The sequence below is a fragment of the Lepidochelys kempii genome, chromosome 5, assembly GCF_965140265.1.
Source record: "Lepidochelys kempii isolate rLepKem1 chromosome 5, rLepKem1.hap2, whole genome shotgun sequence".
NCBI lineage: Eukaryota > Metazoa > Chordata > Testudines > Cheloniidae > Lepidochelys > Lepidochelys kempii.
In genome coordinates this window covers 2,546,687-2,566,465 of record NC_133260.1, presented here as the reverse complement: position 1 = coordinate 2,566,465, position 19,779 = coordinate 2,546,687, and the positions used below count along the sequence as shown (strand labels likewise).

Sequence of the window (19,779 nt, the reverse complement as noted above, 5' to 3'; positions counted from 1 at the left end):
TTACCAAGGTCTGAGCCTTGCTGATTGCCTGAGGCCCAGAGTTCTGCAGTCTAATTATGCTTTGGTGAAAAACTATTTCCTCCCACTGCCTTTCAGTTCCATTTCAGGGGTGAACTGATTGAACTCTACTGCAGTTCTCATTGATTAGACAGACGGTTGCTGGTTCTATCAGTTATTCAGGGTGTCAGTTTTAGCCTTCTATAGCTTTGTTCTCCTCAGATTAATGAATTGATTCATTACTTCCCTGTCCCTCTCTAGATTTTTCTTTGGTAGAAAAGCAAAACGTTCGCAGGAGAACATTTAAAACTACTCGAGATTGTGTCTTTTTCCTTAAAAACATGAGAAATGTTACTCACTTATACATTAGAAAAGACAAAGCGTTGAAAAACCAGGGGCACAGGGAAGATATTGGGGACTAGCCCCAGAGACCTGTGTGTGTTGGGGGGGCAGTGAATCTCCCCAGTCAGTCTCACCCTATGTGCATGGAGGGGGAGAATGTCCCAGAGGGTCCCCTGCTTGTGGGGAGAGGGTGTCTCAACTCCCTCACTCTATGAAGGGTTCCCCCCAGGGCAGTTCCCCACCCCCTAGCTCTCTCCCTTAGGGGGTCACTCCCTTCTTTAGAGGCTCAATCAGTGGCTCATTCCCATTGCTTCTCACAACTGTGCCCCAGGCCCATCCTGCAGCAGATGGGCCTGCCAGACCAGCCCCCACTCCATGGTCACACATCCACCCCCTCACACCACAGGTGGTCATGAAGCTGCAGCGCTTGACTTTGATTGGCTAGGAGCCTATGCACTTAGAATCATAGAATATCAGGGTTGGAAGGGACCTCAGGAGGTCATCTAGTCCAACCCCCTGCTCAAAGCAGGACCAATCCCCAATTTTTGCCCCATATCCCAAATGCCCCCCTAAGGGATTGAACTCACAACCCTGGGTTCAGCAGGCCAATGCTCAAACCACTGAGCTACCCCCACCCCTTCCCTCCTCCTTTCCTGATTGGACAGGCTGCATACCCCCTCCCAGAGACCCCCTGACTCAGGAGACTCAGACCCTGCAGCTAGGGGCACCCTCCTACAGCCCTGTGCCTTCTCAACTCACTAAGCAGAGATCTCCTCCACAACTCCCCACACAGACCCCGTATGGCGCCATGGAGAGCTCCTGCCCCATACTGGAGATCAGCCCACCAAGCACACAGAGCATCTGCCTTGTGATTACACATGGAGCTGATCCTCTCCTCCATGCCAGACCCTTCCCCACCCCCCTTAAAGAGCCCCCCAGGGCAGCTAGGTCTGACCTCTCTTCTCCCCACAGCCCAGGCCCAGCATGGGCCGATGCAGAGCCATATCTGAGCAGACCCCCTCCTGCCCTGGCCTGACAATCCAGCCAGCACAGCCCTGGCCTCCCTGGTCCACAAGCTCCCACCTCCATTGTGACATTCACTGAAGAGAACATGGATACCCTGCCCCCGCCTCTCTCCGCTGAGACATTTCTAAGCTGCCTTCACCCTGGGAACTGCTCCCCCCCCCACAGCCCCTGGGTGCAGCGTAGTTGGAGGAAGCTGCTTCGGCTCAGACAGAAAGGCAGTGGGGGAGCTTGGTGCCAGGAACGCCCATGTGTAGTGACGGCTCTGGTGCCAGGACACAAGAGAGTAACTGCCAGCAGGGAACAGGGGTTAGAAATACAGATTGCCCTGTCTACACCAGGTGACATCTTAAAACACACCTTTTCTCCTACGGTAGGCGTGGCCCCATGGATCCAGCACGCAGGCAGCCCCACTCTCCATGGCGAGGGGACACGGAGGCAGGAGGCTCCTGCCATTCCCGACAGTGCCAGGGCAAGCACCCTGAAGCACACAATGCTTCGCTCTTAATGTATACAGTCCAGGAGAGGGTTAGAAGAGTGTGTAAGCTGAACACACTGGGGCTTGGCCTGCTCCCATGTCCTTTTTATTACAAAAAATAGCTTCATTGTGCTTCAGTGCCTTGGCTAGGAAGAGTTCTTCTGCCCAAGGGCAAGCCAGAGTCCCGGGAAAGCCTCCAGAGCCTAAGGCCATCCTGCTGCCCTCTGCAGGGAAGGAGATTTTAGCCGTTGCATGACTGTGGGGAGGGAGACGGGGATGGCTCTAAGGATCCTGGCCACTGGTCCTCAGATAGTCCTGCAGATTTCTCGCAAGAGACTCATCATGTGGGAGGTTCACCGGCTTTAGACACGACACCAGGTACAACGGGTAGGGTCTGAAAGAGACCAGGGAACTGGTTAGGGAGAAAGGCCTATTTGGGTACCATAAGAAAGGACAGCTGGCGGGAGAGTGACAACAGCTGGGATCACAGACACCCCTGTGAGCTACGTGCAGAGATAGCAACAGTTGGCTTCTGAAGCCTGCCCGAGGCACTGGAACCTACCCAGAGCAGCATTCCAGTCTGAGCTGCCTCCGGAGAAGGTGCTGGGCAGGAGAAAATTCCTAGCACCAGGTTCATCCCACACCACTTTGTCCAAGCTCCTTAGCCCCAGGGCAGGAGCTGCTTCAGGTCCGACAGCAGCCCTGGGGCAAGGGGTAATTCTGGCTTCATCATACTCCATCCTCTCCTAGCCAGGGCTGGCGACACAGGCCATGGCCACACTACAATAAAGGTGTTTTTAACATGTTAAAATCCTAGTGCCGACAAGGCAGCCATTGTTTTAGCTTGTGCTAGTGGGTGGAGATAAACCATACCGGGGAGTGTAGAGTTCACCACCAGCAACAGGTTAGAATTACAACTTGGGCTGTCAACAGTAGGATCTTAACGCATGGTAAAAACAGCCCTTTTCCCAGTGAGGACAAGGCTGTACAGGCTGTGGGGATTCCGGAGGATGGACGAGCGAAACAGGAGGTGTTATTTGCAGGGTTCATAGATTCCAAGGACAGAAGAAACCACTATGATCTAGTCTTGACCTCCTGTAGAACACAGGCCAGAGAGCATCCCCCAGATAATTCCTAGAGCAGAGCTTTTAAAAGAAACATCTGATCTTGATTTAAAAAGTGCCAGTGATGGGGAATCCCCCCCCCATCCCTTTGTAAATTGCTCCAGTGGTATGTCCCCTCAGTTAGAAATAAGGGACAGCTTTTCAGTGTGATTGTGTCTAGCTTCAACGACCGGTGATCAAACTGTGTTTGACTTCTTTCTGCGAGACTGAGGAACCCAGTATTACAGATTTGCTCCCCAGGTAGGTTCTTATAGACTGATCCAGTCACCCCTTAACCTTCCCCTTGTGAAGCTAAGCAGACTGAGCCTTGCTATAAGGCAGGATTTCTAACCCTTTTATCTTTCTTGTGGCTTTTCTCTGTTCCCACCACAATTTACCAAGCTCCTTTTCGAACAGCGAGCAGCAGAACTGGATCTGAAATCACTGGGATCCGGCTTGAAACGAAGCTGAGCTTCAGGGTCCCCAGCAGGGATGGCACTAAGGTTTTGGCTGTCAGGCCCCACTCCCTGTTCTACAAGGAATCCCATGCTCTGCTGGACCCTCCCGCCTGGGGACTGACTCTTTTTCCTACCTATGGGCTCCATGCCAACTCCCTCCTCTCAGCCCATGGACACGCCCTCCTGAAATGCGCCTGCTGATTTCAAGTCCAACAGGGCAAAAAGACAAGAAAGCAGCAGATCCCATATTAGCCCGGAGTGGAGGTGGAATCAGGAAGTTTTGGGGCTCTCTCCATGCTCTGCTGCAGGAAATCCACCCTGACCTGGCCCTCAAGTTCCCTTAGAGCCAGCCGGTTCCCAGGTGTCAGTCCAGGGCTAACAAGCTGCTCCTCTGGGCTCTCAGGGGAGGGTTAGCTGGGCAGTAACAATCGAGGCCAATGGCACAGCCTGGCATCGATGGTCTGGAGCCACCCGTGTGAGCATTGCTAGACGTCAGAGCTGAACACAGCAGGTGGATGGGCTGCAGCATCCCTTTGTCTGCAAAGGGTCTCGCTGGGAAATGACTGCCCCGATGCTGTGCAGTGGGCTCAACTCTGCCCCCACCTCCTGTGCCCTGCAAGCACTGGAGGACTCGTGTGCAGGTGTGGCCCAGACAGGCGCTGAGGCCCAGAACCAGGAGTGGGGCAAGCCCTTAGTCTATTCCAGCTGCCTTAGTGCCACACAGCGCTTTGGTTACTTCAACCCGCTGTTCTGGAGCTAGAGCCTTGGCCTAGCACCAGCCACAGCCACCAAGCACCTTACCCACCTCCCCGCTGCTTCCTGCTGTCCATCTGCTGGGGCAGCATCCGCGTGGACCTTCTGCCAGAGAGCAGCAGCTTCCTGTCGTCGGTTCAGCTTCCACAGAACTTGCAGCAGGTAAGAGGTGGCAGCAGGGTCACCTGCAACACACAGAGGGACCTCAGCCAACACCGGGGACTGAACAGATTAGAAGGAGTCCAGTGGGGGTTTCTGAACCATCCAGGAGGCTGAGAGCCAGGAGGGGCACAGCTATGTGGCAGGAAGCCTTTCCCAGCTGGGTCACTGGCCCAAAATTCCCCCTAGGGCTGACAGGCCAGCACCTTTCACCAGGACAGAGTTTGCCATAGAAACCAAAGGCACTCTGGTGTATTCAGCCAGTCCTGGTCTGGCTGGGTTAGAGGCGGCCTTGCTGAATGGCACTGCAGCTTGGAGGGAACCCAGGGGATTGTCAAACCAGTTCCAATTTCCAGTGGGAGCGCATCACCATCTGTGGAAGCCCCAGCCCCGCCCCGCAGCAATACAAGCCTCTGGTACCTGGGCAAACTTGCAAACTGTGCTGGAAATTCATCAAAGCTTCTTTGTCCCGACCCAGCTCCTGGAACTGGGAGCCTCGTCCGAGGAGAGCTAGCAACCTGATCTTCTGGAGCACCTTTGCCTCGGGCAGGGCCTCTGCCATCTCCTCACCGCTATGGATGCTGGCTGGCATGGAAAGAACACCCCACACATGGCTGTGGTGTCCACTGGGCACCGCTCCCCATATCCCCAAGTTGGCAGCGCTGGCCTGTGAATATTTCCAACTCCCCCACCCCTTTGAAAGCTCTGCTGGGAGGGCAGCACTGGCTCCCAGCTGAACGCTGTGCAGCAAAAAGGCTTCCAGTGTGAATCTTAACGGGCAAGAGGCTGGGGTCACAGGGAGGCCTGTCTAAGAGACTGTGCAGGGGACCTCCCTAAAGGACATTAAAGTTTTCAATCAGCCTGACTGAAGATCCCTTCTCTGCACAAATCCTACAGGGATGGAGGCAAATTAGGACCAAGCCACAATTATCTCATAACCCTGCTAATTCTCCAGAAAAAGCCACTTAAAGACCAAGCCCAAATCCATTCCCTAGAACCTGGACTCTCCCCATGTCTCCTCAATCCATAGCTGTTGAACGGTCATTAGGGAGTGGTGTGAGAACACAGGCAAAGGGCAGAGCTGAGCTGAGCTTCCCCAGCCCTGTCCCATCAGCCAGTCTCTGCCAGCGGTCCAGAGCAGATCATGGCTCAGGGCAAGGAGACAGGTACTTTCCTGCCGGGCATGGAGCCTCGTTTAATCCCCCTATTGCTACTGAGCGTTACCATGGCGCTTTCCACGTTCAGAGCCCCGGACAGGTACTAGCCAGCCCCCAGGCTGGTCCCTCCCACGCAGGAACCGCAGCGGGCGGGCTGGGCTGTACTGTACCTGCGCTCACGAGCTGGACTCTCAGGAGGACATTAAGGCACCTGCAGGGGAAAGGTCAAAATCATTTCAGTGCCGTTTCCCGGAAGGGAAGGTCACGTCAAAGCCACGTGTGGCCCCAGCCCCACGTCTGTGTGTCACAGCCAACACTGCTGAGCTCTACGCTGCCCCAGAGCCACTGGACGGGGGGCCCCTGCACCCCCACCCTGCCACACGGGCCCCGTCTGCAAATGGCCCCACGGCTCCCCTCCAAGGCAGGGAGGCTACCTGCCCATGGGAAGGGCTCTCAAGCTGCACTCTGCTTCACGCCAGCCAACCGCCCCATCAGGCTCCAAGCTGAGCCCTTGGTTGCCACCTGGACTCGCCCTGCCGGCAGATGGAGTCACCTGGTAAACCGTGTTATGGCTTCCTTGCTCTCCCCCAGCTTGGTCCAAGCCCGGCCCTGGTGCAGATATGCAGCCGCCCTCCACACGATACAGCGCAGGCTCTCTTTCTGCTGGGGCGGGATGCCAGGTGAAGGGGAGCCGGCCCTCCCTGGCACCTCCCCTCCAGCACCGGAGTCCAATTCGATCCGCAGCGTCTCTGGGATCAGGTCATCCGTGCGACTGATGATCTCCTCGCACACAGCTATGGCATCCTGGTACCTCCCGAGCTGCTCCAGGGCGGACGCAGCTTCCAGGAACACCTCCGGGATCCTGGGCAGAGCTGACCTGCCGTGCAGGGGCACCTGAGCAGCGAGAGCAACAGCATCACCCTCAGCACCCGCAACGACACCCAAATTTAGAGTCCAGCTTGAAAACATGGGGGCCCCCCCATGTACTGGGTGGGTGAGCTCCCCACCACACGATCCATTCCATGCCACCTCTCGAACCCCAGGCCAGGCCGTTAGCCTTTACTCTGCGGCTCGGGGTGCCCTCCAGAGAGGGGCGGGGGCTCTGTCCCTGCAGAGATTCCGGGACAGGTAGAGGAGACGCTAGCTGGAGGAATGGAGGGAGCTGCCCTGATGAATCCCAGGGAGTCCTCGGACGGGAACCCAGTCACCCCAACACACCATGTGGATTCCTTCCCAAGAGGCTTACCTGGTGCTGCGGCCCCTCCTGCAGCAGAGCCAGAAGATCCAGGTAATGCTCCACTGCCTCACCCACCCTGCGACAGAGAGCGACATGAGGAGGTACCTCAGGCTGCCAGGGAGCAGCCTGGTCCTTGGAGGACAGGGAAGACCCCAAGGAGAGCAGCAGCTAGCAGGCCCAGGACTGATGAGTTCCAGCAGAGCTGTGCAGGCAGCCTCCTGCTTGACTCTAGCCAGTGGTACTGGTCCCCGTGCGGAGGGCAGAGCCTGCAGGGGGGAACTGCTGCTCCATCACCACCCAGACACATGGGTGATGCTGAACGGGGGTTTACCTGGGTGCCCAGAGAAGGGAGGGTCCCAGGTGAGCAGGGGGTGGGGAGTGCTTTACCTGCCAGCCTGGAGGCATCGCTGCGCCAGCAGGTACTTCACTTCCGACGGGTGGCTGCGGCTGAACATGGATGCCAGGGCCGGGGTGTGAACAAGGAGCTCCGTTCGGATTAGAAAGCAAGGATCGATGGAGACAGCCTCCTGAGCGGGGGTCTCCAGAGCCTGCACGGGTGGGGGGGGGGAAGAAACAGACCACATGGTAGATCCCTGCTGGCACTCCCAGGGAGCTGCAGTCAAGTCCAACTACAGACATCCCAGTCCAGCCAGTCTATATCGCTCACTGCTCCTGCACCGTCCCCTAAAGGGCTTCTCTCAACCTCCCACCCGCTGAACTGCAGCCACCTCTGGGGTGGAGAACAGATGCCAGCGCCGCAGCGTGGAGAGGACGGGGGATCTCTAAGAGCCACGCAGAGCAGAGAGAATTAAACATCCGTGCTACCGGAGCAGCACAGAACAGTTTCTCCCCTCGGAAGGGCGGTGGGCCTGGTCAGCCCTGTCCCGTGTTGTCAGGAACTCGGGAAAGATGTCTTCAGTCCCACATTTGCACTTAGTTAATTTTCCAACTCCTGATTTTTTATCGTCTACTAAGCGCCCAGTGAGACCCCCGCGCTACACGTGCCCCCTCACCACTGCACACCTGCCACTGAAAGGAGTGCTCACTGGGCACTGAACTGTCACCTCCCGTCAATCAGCTTCCTATTTAATACACTCGGTGAGGTGTACCTTGCTCCTGCGGCTGGTCCAACAGCCCAACCCTTGATTACCCAATACTGGCCAGTGTCCACCTGATGAGCAGGGTGCATCAAGCAGCAGGGCTCTTGCATTTCTAACCGGGGTGCTGAAGGCCCAGCTTGCCTGAGATGATGCCTGCAGCAGCCACTACTGGGCTGTGAGTGGCCTGACTGACCCTGCCCCGCCGCAGGGGTAGAGTTCACGTTGGAGGTGGGGGGTGCTGGAGGCTCTGCCCAGGCACAGCTGGACCAGAGACATCAGTGCAGCCACCTGGCTTGTGATGCTTCCCCTTGGGAACAGACAAACCTTGTACAGCAGAGCCAGGGCCTCCAACTCTGCGTCCGTCTCCCCCAGCTGGCGGTATACCAGCGCCGCCTGGGACAGGGCAGAGAGGCACTGGAAATCCACCTGCAGCGCCCGCTTCAAGTGCTGAAGAGCCGTCTGAGGCTTGCCCTGGGGGCGGGAGAGAATCACACACAGCATGATCAGTCACTGCTGACATGGCTGGAATATCACCTGGAAAAGAACATTCCAGGAAACCTGATCACTGCCTGAGGTCACCCTGCCCCCAAAGACCAGGGAGACCGGAATCAGAGAGGCCCAGAGCAGCAGCCAAGCCGGGCATGGAGAGCTAGGGGAGGGTCTCTGGCCAGGCAGTGCTGGCTAACCTGCACCCTTCCCACTGCAGGGCAGCAATCACCTCCTGGGGCTGGAAACCGAAGCCCAACCACCTGGCACTCTAGTTTCTCGGCCAGACCTGCTATCTAGGACACATCCCTGGTTAGGCAACACCTCCCTCCGCCTCCCCCACCCCTGCCACTCCCTTTGCTGCACACCCCTCTGCAGATCAGGACACGTCCCAGTGGCGTCAGCCAGGCCAGACGGCACAGTGAGGACCCAGTTCTTGCACCCACCAAGAGCAGTGATGGCTCTCCAGGATGAATTTGGGGCAGTAAGCACCAGATTCTCCAAAGTCACATCCTATCTCCTCAACTCTGCCCCCACCTCCAGCCCCACTGCTGCCCCTGGGCTCAGCACCAGAGACGTCACTGGTGCTCAGCACTTTTCAGGATCAGGGTTTTTGTAAGCTTCCACACTGCCCTGTGGTGTGGGCCTCCCTCCCTGCCCTGCTGTGCCACTCTCCGCCCTCTGCTTTCCAACTCCTTGGACTGCACTGCCTCAGCCATGGGCTCACACTTTCCCGCTCAGTGACAAGCAGCCCACCCCATGCAGCTCCCCAGGGCAGGAAGAATCAGAACAGGTTTGTCCTTCAAAATGAGAGACCCATGGGGCAGGGACCCGATTCTGCAGTGATGAGGGCCATGCAAGCACCCAAGACTCGGTCACTTTGAGCTGTTCTGCTTGTCAGTCCATCTCCCGTCAGTCACTCTCCTTGGGGCGATGGAGGCACTGGCCCTTGTTCCCTCCCTGCCCCGTGCTACAGGGAGACAGGTGCCAGCTTGTTACCATTTGCTGAGTGCAGCAGCCGATGCAGGTGTAGATCTGGGCCAGGACCCTCTTGGAGCAGAACCCGGATGCAGCTGCCTGGAGCAGGGAGAGGGCTGCAGGGAGATTTCCAGCCTCCAGGCCCTGCAAACCTGAAACACACACACAAAACATTCTCTGCGCTCCATCTTCTTCACCCGCTCTCGGCTCTGCTGTTCACGCTATCCCACGGGCCTGGAACGGCACCGTGACCAGCACTCCCTGCACCCCTCCCATCTGGTCCCATGTAGCCTTCCTGCTTCAATGACCCTCCCCAATCAGTGCCATGACTCACACCATGTTATACCCGTCTGTGGCATACCCTGCCATTGCCATGGGACTGTGACCTCCCCTGACCCGTGCAGCACCATGCACATGATATGGGAACATCACTGCCATTGTGCCAAGAGCCAGACAGGCTGGACAGGGGCGTACCAATCCCAGGAGGATTCATATTCCCCTGCAGAGCCTTAGCCGAGATGCCACTAGGGAGCAGGCAGGCAGGGTCAGCCAGGACTGTGCTGGGGCTTGGGGTGAGAGCTGAGGCCTACAGCTCGGTGGGATTATTCCGATTCTGGTCTCCAGACCTGCCCCTTTCTCAGTCACTAACTCAAAGGCTCCACTTGCGTCTGGACCACTGCCCAGAAACACACCTCGGGACAGTCACTTATTGTGATCTATTTACGCATTCAACCCCTCATACGCTAGGCATCCCTCCTGCCTGGGCACTACCCCACCTGCCTGAAACTGCCTCCCAATTAACATTTGTCCCACACCCTTCCTCTCTTCCTGAGGGCACAGCCACCTGGGAATTTTCCAGCTATAATGCTAACCCCCCAGCAGTGCTGGGTTTCCTGGGCCTCTGGCCAGGAGCTCCACAGGGAATGGACTCTGCTGGGAGTCTGGCATGTTTTATTCAGTGCCACGTGTGACAGCACCGACTACCTCCCTTGCTAGCCGTCCCAAACCTCCCTCCCGACTCTTTCAGGTACCAGGTGGAACTCTGCCCTTGGGCCCAGTAGGGTTACCTCTGCTCTGCTAGGACTTGGAATACACAAAGGGAAAGTCATCTGCATCCTCCTGGGGTGGTGGGGGGGGGGGGGGCGCGTGCGGCGGCAGTGGAGAGGACAGGCCACAGCATTAAATAAGCTGGCTGCTTAGAGTGGCGCATGGCATGCTGGGACATGTAATTCTCCCTATCTGTTTAACGCACAGAGGCACTGCCATCAGTTGGCTGCCCCCAGGGTCAGCAGTGGGAAGGGCACTCTCTGAGCAGTACCAATGAGGAGTCCGGTGGCACCTTAAAAGACTAACAGATTTATTTGGGCATAAGCTTTCAGGTCTTTAAGGTGCCACCGGACTCCTTGTTTTTGTGGATACAGACTAACACGGCGACCCCCTGATACTTGACACCTCTGAGCAGTGTGATACTCACCTCCTAGGGAGCTCCAAGGGCTGTCAGGACAGGGAGCAAGCGAGAGGCCTGACCAGGGCAGGACAAGGCTCCAATCAGACTGCAGTGAAACTTAGCCAAGAAGCTGCAAAGCTGGCTCCCAGGTGCATTGTAACCCATTCTGAACTCACCGTGAGCCCCCTGCTAGCCTTCTGCCTGATAGGGGGTCCTTTCTCATCCCCGGCACGGCTGAAGAATGGGGCACTGGGGGCAGGCATATGGGGCGGCCCTTGATGCTGCAGGGCAGGGCTGAGCTGAGACAGGGAGTGAGTCACAGGGGTAGATGGGGGGAGGGCCCCATGACACCGCAGGGCAGGGCTGAGCCGGGGAGTGAGTCACGAGGGGACACAGGGAGCCCTTGTGATGTTGCAGGGCAGGGCTGAGCCAGGAACTGAAGTAGGGAATTTACATGCATATCTGAGAAGATATTGGCATTTATTGTTCAACGCTAACTCAAATAAGAACATGAAGGGCAGGAAACACATTTCCTTCTGGAGCAAGGCTGGTCGCTCAGCTCCTGCACCCACCCCCAGGGAAGGGAATGGCTGAGGGAACTCCAGCTGGTGATGGCACAGTGCTGGCAGGCTCGGATGGCAGTAGGGCCAGGAGGGTGGCTGGCACTGAAAGGGGAGGACCAGCAGAAGCATTCCTGGGGCTGGAGAAGGCACCCTCTAACCATACCTTGCAGGAAGGCAGCTGAGGTCCATAGTATCTCTTTCAAGTCCTTGGTGCTCTGCACCACGAGGGGCGACGTGTCCCCCTCAACAGGCACACTCCATGCCTTGAGAAGTGCAAGGAGCTCATTCTCACCTCCGTGGGCAGAAGGCAGCGGGCCCTGCAAAAGGCACGGGACAGAGATCATCAGCGGATTACTCAGCATTGGAGGCACCAATCCCTGGGACCAGAGAAAGAGCAGGTCTGGGGGGCTGTATCGTGCCTCTTGAGCCGTTAGACTGCGAGCTCCATGTGCCCGGACCACACCCCACAGCAGCCTCCCTCTAGTCTCTTTCCTGCAGCTATTCTCACTTGCTCTGGCAGCAGCAAGCTTCTTCCCACCTCCTGCTGCACTAGATGAGACCAATGGTCCCATTAGTCTGGTATCCTGCCTCCCTGCCCCGGATGAGTTCAGTGTGCTTTCCCCTAGCTCAACAGCATGCATGTGCAATCCATTCAAAACATGAGAGAATCCCAGAGATCCTTTGTTCCACGAGCCCTGTGTGTGTGATACCCAGACTCCACAGCTCACCCCTATTGACACAGCCCTTCTGCTGGAAGAACAGCCCTCACTGCCTTTCCAATCAGCAGGAGACAGTTACCTCTGAATAAGTCAGCAACTCACTCGCTACAGAAGCTGCAGGTCTGCTTATGAACTTCCCTTCCAGTTTGTTTGGCGATCCTGCCAGGAATCTCACTGTGTTGGGTGTTAAATAGCTCCCTTCTGCTGTGGGCTCATGAGAGCCATTCAGTGCGCTTCGGGCATTAGGAGAAAGTTCTAGTACCAGTGAGAGAATTATTCATGCTGAATGGGGAGTGCCTTGATGGGCTCGGGTCTTTCGTTGACACAGCACTTCATGCTGGATGGTTTTAGGACAAATATTTGTACCAACTCGGCACCCTCTCACAGACCTCTGGGCACACATTTAGGCCTGCACAGACACTGCTCTAGCGTATGCTACAGCCACTCAGAACTCACCGTAACAGCAGAAAATCAAACTCAGATCCTCTTGGTCCGAACACAGACCCCTAGCACTTGGACTAGTTGTGCACAGGTTCTGATCTCCACATGCAGGTCTGAGACCGTCCCAGACAGGGTGGAATACACACCTGGCCAGCTCACAGGAGTGACATGGGTAACCAGATTCATGCTGCTGGGTACAAAGTGATACCTGCAAGGGGCAGAATGGAATCCTTCCCCTCCAGTATGGGCAGCATCACATTAGTGCTCAGATGCTACATGGGGGGCGGGATTTAAGCTTTCCTCTAAAGCATCAGGTACTGGCCACTATGTGATTCAGGATACGAGAAGAGAGGGACCCATGGCACAGTGCAGTATAGCAAATCTTCCGTACACCAGCCAGGCAGTCAGCAGCTAGGTCCCTGCCCCAGCACTGATCCTCTGGGGAGAAGTGCAGTACAAGTACCTGGAGAGAGGCCATATGGCGTTACCTTGGTGTCACTCAGGAGCCGGAAGAGACCAGTGACGCTCCCCAGGCAGTTTGCTGCCAGCCACACCGCCCCCTGCAGAGCACCTAGTCGATGCAGAGGTGCGCACAGCTCTTCTGTGGTCACATCCTGCAACACTTTCTGCCAGAGCTCCTCTGTGCTGAGATCCTGCCCAGACACCCCGCAAGCCTCCAGCACTAGAAGAGGAAAACAGCCACAGGACCATGGGTCAGTCTGCTCGGGGACTGATCCCGTTCCAGCGGCCTGACAGAGCCTTAGCAAAAGAGAGGCCCTGCCAGGAGCAGTGCAAGCTCCATTGGCTCTAGGAGAGGCACAGAAGAGCTTTCTACTTGCTACGGTCGGAGGAAGAGAACCTCAAACGGAGAGAGAGGAACAAGGGCTCTCCCATGCAGGCACTGAGGAATTAAGGGTGCTCACATTATCAACTATCTGTTGTACCCAGCCCCCAGAGTCAAAGCCGCCACATTAGCTTTGCTGACTCCTGCTAAACACTCACGACTGCCAAGAGGGAACACGCTTGAATGCTATCGGAGTCCCTCCCCTGAATTTCAGCCCATTTCTCTTATGTTCCCCCAATCCCAAATCACTGTAAGTAAATTAGTAACACTTCTCTTTTCGCTGTGCTACTCTCTCGGGCTCTTCGGGTTTTTTAAGCTTTTCTGTTCCCCTTTGAAGCCCCAAGTCTCCAGACTCCAGCACACTGCAGCTGCCACCTTCACTCACCCCTAGCCTCAAACAGCTGCCAAGGCTATTCATATGACGGCCCAGAGCAATCCATCATCCCTCCCTGGCCTTGCTCCAGCCAACCCAGCGACCTTGCCTCTCAGACACATGGGACATTTTCCTTACCCCTAATGAGCCCATGGTTGAGTCTTTCTGCTTCTCCCTCGACGAGGCCGTCCGACTCACTAACAGCAAAGAGCAGGGAGTTGTAGAGGACAGTAAGCTCCAGAGAGAGGCTGGGGAGAGCAGCCGGCAGCCCTGCAGTTAGAGACCAATGCAACAAGAGGCTAGCTGGATGCATGAGGGGTGTACCAAACAGCAGTCCCTATGGAAGATCTCACCAGGCTGCCCTGCACCAGCAATTGACACTTCCTGCTCTGGTTCTCCATACACCACCTCAGCCCTAGAATCGCACAGCGGGGACAGCATCAGGCAGGTCTGAGGGCGCAGGTTACCCCCAGCTACTGGAAGGGTCAGGCTGTCTGACGATGCCTCCCCAGCTGGTTAGGTATCCGGGGGGTTTGGTGCTCCAGGACAAAAATGAGAGCCCTTGCAGGTACTCTAGCAAAGCATCGCTGGTGGCGGGGCCTCCCTGGGGTGGGTGGCCGTTCCCACACCGCCTCGCCAGCGGCGCTGTGGGGGGGCACTGGCCCTGGGGCAGCCGTGGGACTTACTGCCGAGAGCGACCCGCTCTGCTGTCCGCCAGGACCCCTGGCTCCTTCCCAGGGGCACGCACTCCGCAGGAAACCCGGCCGCGGGCGCTCCCTGGGCGGGGGGGCTGCGGCCACCAGCCCCCCGCTCGGCCGGGGCGGCCAGGCGCCGGGGCCGCGGACTCCAGGGCAGTGTCACCCCCCGGCCGGGGCCGGGGCCGGGCTCAGCGGCGGGGCAGGGGCAGGGTCGGGGCGCCCCCACCCCAGGGGCAGGCCAGGAGGGAGGCGGGGCCCCGCGGGGCGGCGGCGGGGCCGGGCTCAGCGGCGGGGCAGGGTCGGGGCGCCCCCCCCCCAGGGGCAGGCCGGGAGGGAGGCGGGGCCCCGCGGGGCGGCGGCGGGGCCGGGGCCGGGCTCAGCGGCGGGGCAGGGTCGGGGCGCCCCCCCCCCCAGGGGCAGGCCAGGAGGGAGGCGAGGCCCCGCGGGGCGGCGGCGGCGGGGCCGGGGCCGGCCGGGCTCAGCGGCGGGGCAGGGGCAGGGTCGGGGCGCCCCCACCCCAGGGGCAGGCCGGGAGGAAGGCGGGGCCCCGCGGGGCGGCGGGGGCCGGGCTCAGCGGCGGGGCAGGGTCGGGGCGCCCCCCCCCCCCAGGGGCAGGCCGGGAGGGAGGCGGGGCGGCGGGGGCGGGGGCCGGGCTCAGCGGCGGGGCAGGGTCGGGGCGCCCCCCCCCCCCAGGGGCAGGCCGGGAGGGAGGCGGGGCGGCGGCGGGGCCGGGGCCGGCCGGGCTCAGCGGCGGGGCAGGGGCAGGGTCGGGGCGCCCCCCCCCCAGGGGCAGGCCGGGAGGGAGGCGGGGCGGCGGGGCCGGGGCCGGCCGGGCTCAGCGGCGGGGCAGGGGCAGGGTCGGGGCGCCCCCCCCCCCAGGGGCAGGCCGGGAGGGAGGCGGGGCCCCGCGGGGCGGCGGCGGGGCCGGGGCCGGGCTCAGCGGCGGGGCAGGGGCAGGGGCAGGGTCGGGGCGCCCCCCCCCCCAGGGGCAGGCCGGGAGGGAGGCGGGGCGGCGGGGGCGGGGGCCGGGCCTACCTTGGATCTTCCGGAGCAGCGAGTCGAAGGCGAGTCGGCAGCGCCGCGCCGCCTGCTGCGCCGCGCGCCCGGGGCCCGAGGAGCGGCTGGCCTGCAAGGAGGGAAGCCGCGGTCAGGGTCGCCCCGCCGGCCGAGCCCCGCCGCCCGCCCCGGCCGAGCCCCGCCGCCCGCCCCCGGCCGAGCCCCGCCGCCCGCCCCCGGCCCCCGCGCCCCGGGCCTACCCGCCAGCCCCCGGCCAGCCCGTCATTCTCCTCCGTCCACGCGCGCAGGCTGCCGGCCCCCGCGGGGGCCTCGCGCCGGGCCCGCTTCGAGCCGCGGGGCCGGCTCCGCTCGCCGGAGCGCGCCCGGCCGCGGGGATGGAGCCTCTGCGCCATCTCCCGCTCGGCCACGCCCCCGAGCCGCGGATTGGCCCCCGCGCGCGGGGCCGGAAGCGGGGATTGGCGAAGGGGGCCGGAAGCGCCGGTTGCTAAGGGAGCGGCGAAGCGGACGATTTGACGTGGCTCCGGCGCGAGCTGTCACGGGCGGGGGCGAGGTACGGTGGCCGAGGGGAGCCCAACCCCCTCCCGCCCCCGGGCTTCGAGGGCGTGACGCGGGCTGGGTGGGCGCGCGCCGGGCTCCGCCTCTCCCCTGGCTGCGGTGTGTGCAGCGCCGAGCCCCGTTCCCGCCCCGCTTGCAGCACGTTGGGGGGGGGCGGGGGAGGCTGGAGCGCTACACGTGCGGGGCCCCCCGGCTCCAGGCCGCACCTGGAGCCCCCGCTTGCTGCGAATGACCTGCTCCCGCCGAGCCCCTGCCCGGGCTAAGGGCGGCCCCGGCCGCCCCGAGGGGGCTCGTGCCCGGCTACGAACGGGGCCACACGGCGCTGCCCCCCCACCCCAGTTTGCCAAGCGGCTGCCGTGCACCGGCTGCCCCCCGTCCTCGCCCCCCGTCCGCTGGCAGGGGGCTGCGCCGCTCCCCGCCCCACACACCGACAGAGCCCCGCTCCATTGGGCAGCTCACGCTTTATTTGCAACCAGCCGTCTTGCCGCAGCTCGGAACCAGACCAGCTCCTCCGGGCCCCTGCTCGCGTCCAGTCTTCCACCGCCCGTGCGCCCGGCCAGGAGGCTGGCGGACAACGGGCGAGCTGGGCTCAGAAACCAGTCACGGCTTACCCAACTCGGATTTAGTTCGGAGAAGCAGCATCCAAACTCACAAAGCAAATCGTCCCCACCACCTCACCATTACATAATTAAACAAGAACCCTTATTAAGTAGCTTCTAGCTCCTTCACTGAGGATCTCAATGCAGTTTACAGACAACTCAGCCTGGCAATACCCCTGCTCAGGTAGTTCAGTATTATCCCAAGTTTAGGCAAACGGAGACACAAGAAGTGAAACAATTTGCCCAAGATCATAGCAAGTCAGTCCCAGAGCTGAAAAGAGACCACAGCCTTCCCACTTCCCGTTCCTCTGTTAGGAGCACTCACCAACTCTGTCTCATGACTGGAGTTGTCTAGAGGTGATGCTTTTAGATGGACTGCTGCCAGTTTGCCCCCTCGAGGCTCTGTTATAAATCTCTACTCACTGGCAGAGACGCCCCAGCCACTTCCCCCTTGCAGGCAGAGTTGCTCCAGCGGAAAGAAAAGTGACAATCAGATCCACAGAGATGCCCGGTTGTGCTCAGCATCTTTAGAGCACTTTGCTCCTGAGCGCTCAAGGTGCTCTACATAAATGGCTCTGTTTCCCCCATTTTCCAGATGGGGTCCCTAAGGCACAGCAAGGTGAAGCAGGTTTCAGAGTAACAGCCGTGTTAGTCTGTATTCGCAAAAAGAAAAGGAGTACTTGTGGCACCTTAGAGACTACAAGTTCTCCTTTTCTTCAAGGTGAAGCAGCTTCCCCAAAGCCACGTGGTCAGTCAATGGCAGAGCCAGGAACTCAAACCAGGTCTCCTGAATCCCAGCGCTGTGGGCTGTCTGCTGGACCACACAACCTCCCCAGGGGGCAAAGGCAATGCAATGCCCAGGGACCTACTGAGAGGGTGTTGGCATCCCTAAGGGAGGCAAATGGTTTAAAACATTTCAAGGAAGGATAAACAGAAATAGGATGAATAGGAGTAAAAGGAAACGGGCTTAATCATAGACTGGTGCTGACAGCTGACATGTGAAGCTATGGAATAAACCAGACAGGACCAAGGCCTTGAGAACACTGTCTGTGACCACCTCCCACCTCTTGGGGAGGTTTGATAGAGATTTCCCACCCAGGCTTTAGAAATTAGACCTAAACACACAAATGTGTCTATGGCTCTCCCGTGCCAGGAGCTCTGCACACACTGCACTTGTCCAACACTTGGGTGGGGTGTGCATGGCCAAAATGGAGTTTTACACCTGCACAGACAGATCCATTTCTAGGTACTGGCCCTGATCTGCAGAGCCCATGATCGACTAGGCCTGCATCCCATGGGTAGTGTCTCTGCACAGTGCCGCAGTAGACAGGGTGGAGGGACAAGGTTGAGGAGCAGATGATGGATGACCCTCCTGGCCCCATGTCATAACCTACTGAAATCCCCATTCAGGGGGCATCAGAGGACTCCAGCCTGGCCCTGCTTCGGGAACAATGCAAATCTCCCCTCTCTGCACGGAGTCCACCCACCCCTGCCTGGAAGGGAGTGGGGAGAATGTGTCAGGCCCCGGCCAGGTTTCACTGGGATGCTGAAATTGTAACAGCGCTTAGGTGCTGTGTTGACAGGCTGAGAGAGGAAACAGATGGCAGGATTTTCTTCCTCAGTAGCACCCCTTGAATTCAGAGACCGAATACACCCCTAACTCCCCTAGGACCCTCATCCCCTGGCTGGGCCCAGCGAGCAGCAGCCTCAGCGCTGCAGTTCAGAGTTTTAAATTAACAAGCACCACGAGTTTCCATTCACTGCAACAACCAGCACATCACGCTTCCAAGCTCTCCAAGCACTTGACTAAATATTAACATGGATTCACCAAGGGAAGGTCATGCCTGACTAATCTAATCGCCTTTTATGATGAGATTACTGGTTCTGTGGATGAAGGGAAAGCAGTGGATGTATTGTTTCTTGACTTTAGCAAAGCTTTTGACACGGTCTCCCACAGTATTCTTGTCAGCAAGTTAAGGAAGTATGGGCTGGATGAATGCACTATAAGGTGGGTAGAAAGCTGGCTAGATTGTCGGGCTCAACGGGTAGTGATCAATGGCTCCATGTCTAGTTGGCAGCCGGTATCAAGTGGAGTACCCCAAGGGTCGGTCCTGGGGCCGGTTTTGTTCAATATCTTCATAAATGATCTGGAGGATGGTGTGGATTGCACTCTCAGCAAATTTGCGGACGATACTAAACTGGGAAGAGTGGCAGATACGCTGGAGGGCAGGGATAGGATACAGAGACAAATTGGAGGATTGGGCCAAAAGAAATCTGATGAAAGAAATCTGAAATCTGATGAGGTTCAATAAGGATAAGTGCAGGGTCCTGCACTTAGGACGGAAGAACCCAATGCACAGCTACAGACTAGGGACCGAATGGCTAGGCAGCAGTTCTGTGGAAAAGGACCTAGGGGTGACAGTGGACGAGAAGCTGGATATGAGTCAGCAGTGTGCCCTTGTTGCCAAGAAGGCCAATGGCATTTTGGGATGTATAAGTAGGGGCACAGCGAGCAGATCGAGGGACGTGATCGTTCCCCTCTATTCGACATTGGTGAGGCCTCATCTGGAGTACTGTGTCCAGTTTTGGGCCCCACACTTCAAGAAGGATGTGGATAAATTGGAGAGAGTCCAGCGAAGGGCAACAAAAATGATTAGGGGTCTGGAACACATGACTTATGAGGAGAGGCTGAGGGAGCTGGGATTGTTTAGCCTGCAGAAGAGAAGAATGAGGGGGGATTTGATAGCTGCTTTCAACTACCTGAAGGGGGGTTCCAAAGAGGATGGCTCTAGACTGTTCTCAATGGTAGCAGATGACAGAACGAGGAGTAATGGTCTCAAGTTGCAGTGGGGGAGGTTTAGATTGGATATTAGGAAAAACTTTTTCACTAAGAGGGTGGTGAAACACTGGAATGCGTTACCTAGGGAGGTGGTAGAATCTCCTTCCTTAGAGGTTTTTAAGGTCAGGCTTGACAAAGCCCTGGCTGGGATGATTTAACTGGGAACTGGTCCTGCTTCGAGCAGGAGGTTGGACTAGATGACCTTCTGGGGTCCCTTCCAACCCTGATATTCTATGATTCTAACTCATTTTCCCGCAGCGGACAGGTGCTGCAGCATGACCCTGGGGCTCTCTGGTACGTTAACCGAAATGGCAGCTAAGTGGCGAGGTTCAAGGGCAGCTGGAAAAACTACTACAGAACTAGTAACAGACACATACAAAATAGCAAGCGTGTCGATAGCCCCCGGTGGGTCA

The 19,779-nt window shown here is 58.5% G+C and overlaps 1 protein-coding gene across 1 annotated transcript; it reads right to left on the bottom strand.

Moving 5' to 3' along the window:
- Positions 1-323: 323 nt before the first annotated feature.
- FANCG (FA complementation group G) lies at positions 324-16,150 on the bottom strand. Its single transcript, XM_073343324.1, has 14 exons — positions 15,613-16,150; positions 15,392-15,482; positions 13,797-13,928; positions 12,930-13,123; positions 11,445-11,598; positions 9,293-9,423; positions 8,132-8,278; positions 7,095-7,255; positions 6,717-6,783; positions 6,024-6,364; positions 5,641-5,681; positions 4,734-4,898; positions 4,207-4,339; positions 324-2,234 (listed from the first exon to the last, which is right to left on the bottom strand). Exons 1-14 carry the CDS (start codon positions 15,763-15,765, stop codon positions 2,123-2,125), a joined length of 2,022 nt encoding a protein of 673 aa, XP_073199425.1. The 5' UTR covers positions 15,766-16,150; the 3' UTR covers positions 324-2,122.
- Positions 16,151-19,779: the final 3,629 nt, after the last annotated feature.

Coding starts and splice junctions, on each gene's coding strand:
- FANCG (XM_073343324.1), bottom strand. CDS start 15,765: ATGGCGCAGAGGCTCCATCCCCGCGGCCGGGCGCGCTCCGGCGAGCGG. Junction 13,929..15,391: donor GCTGCTCCGGAAGATCCAAG/GTAGGCCCGGCC, acceptor CTCTAACTGCAG/GGCTGCCGGCTGCTCTCCCC. Junction 13,124..13,796: donor CAACCATGGGCTCATTAGGG/GTAAGGAAAATG, acceptor TTCCTCTTCTAG/TGCTGGAGGCTTGCGGGGTG.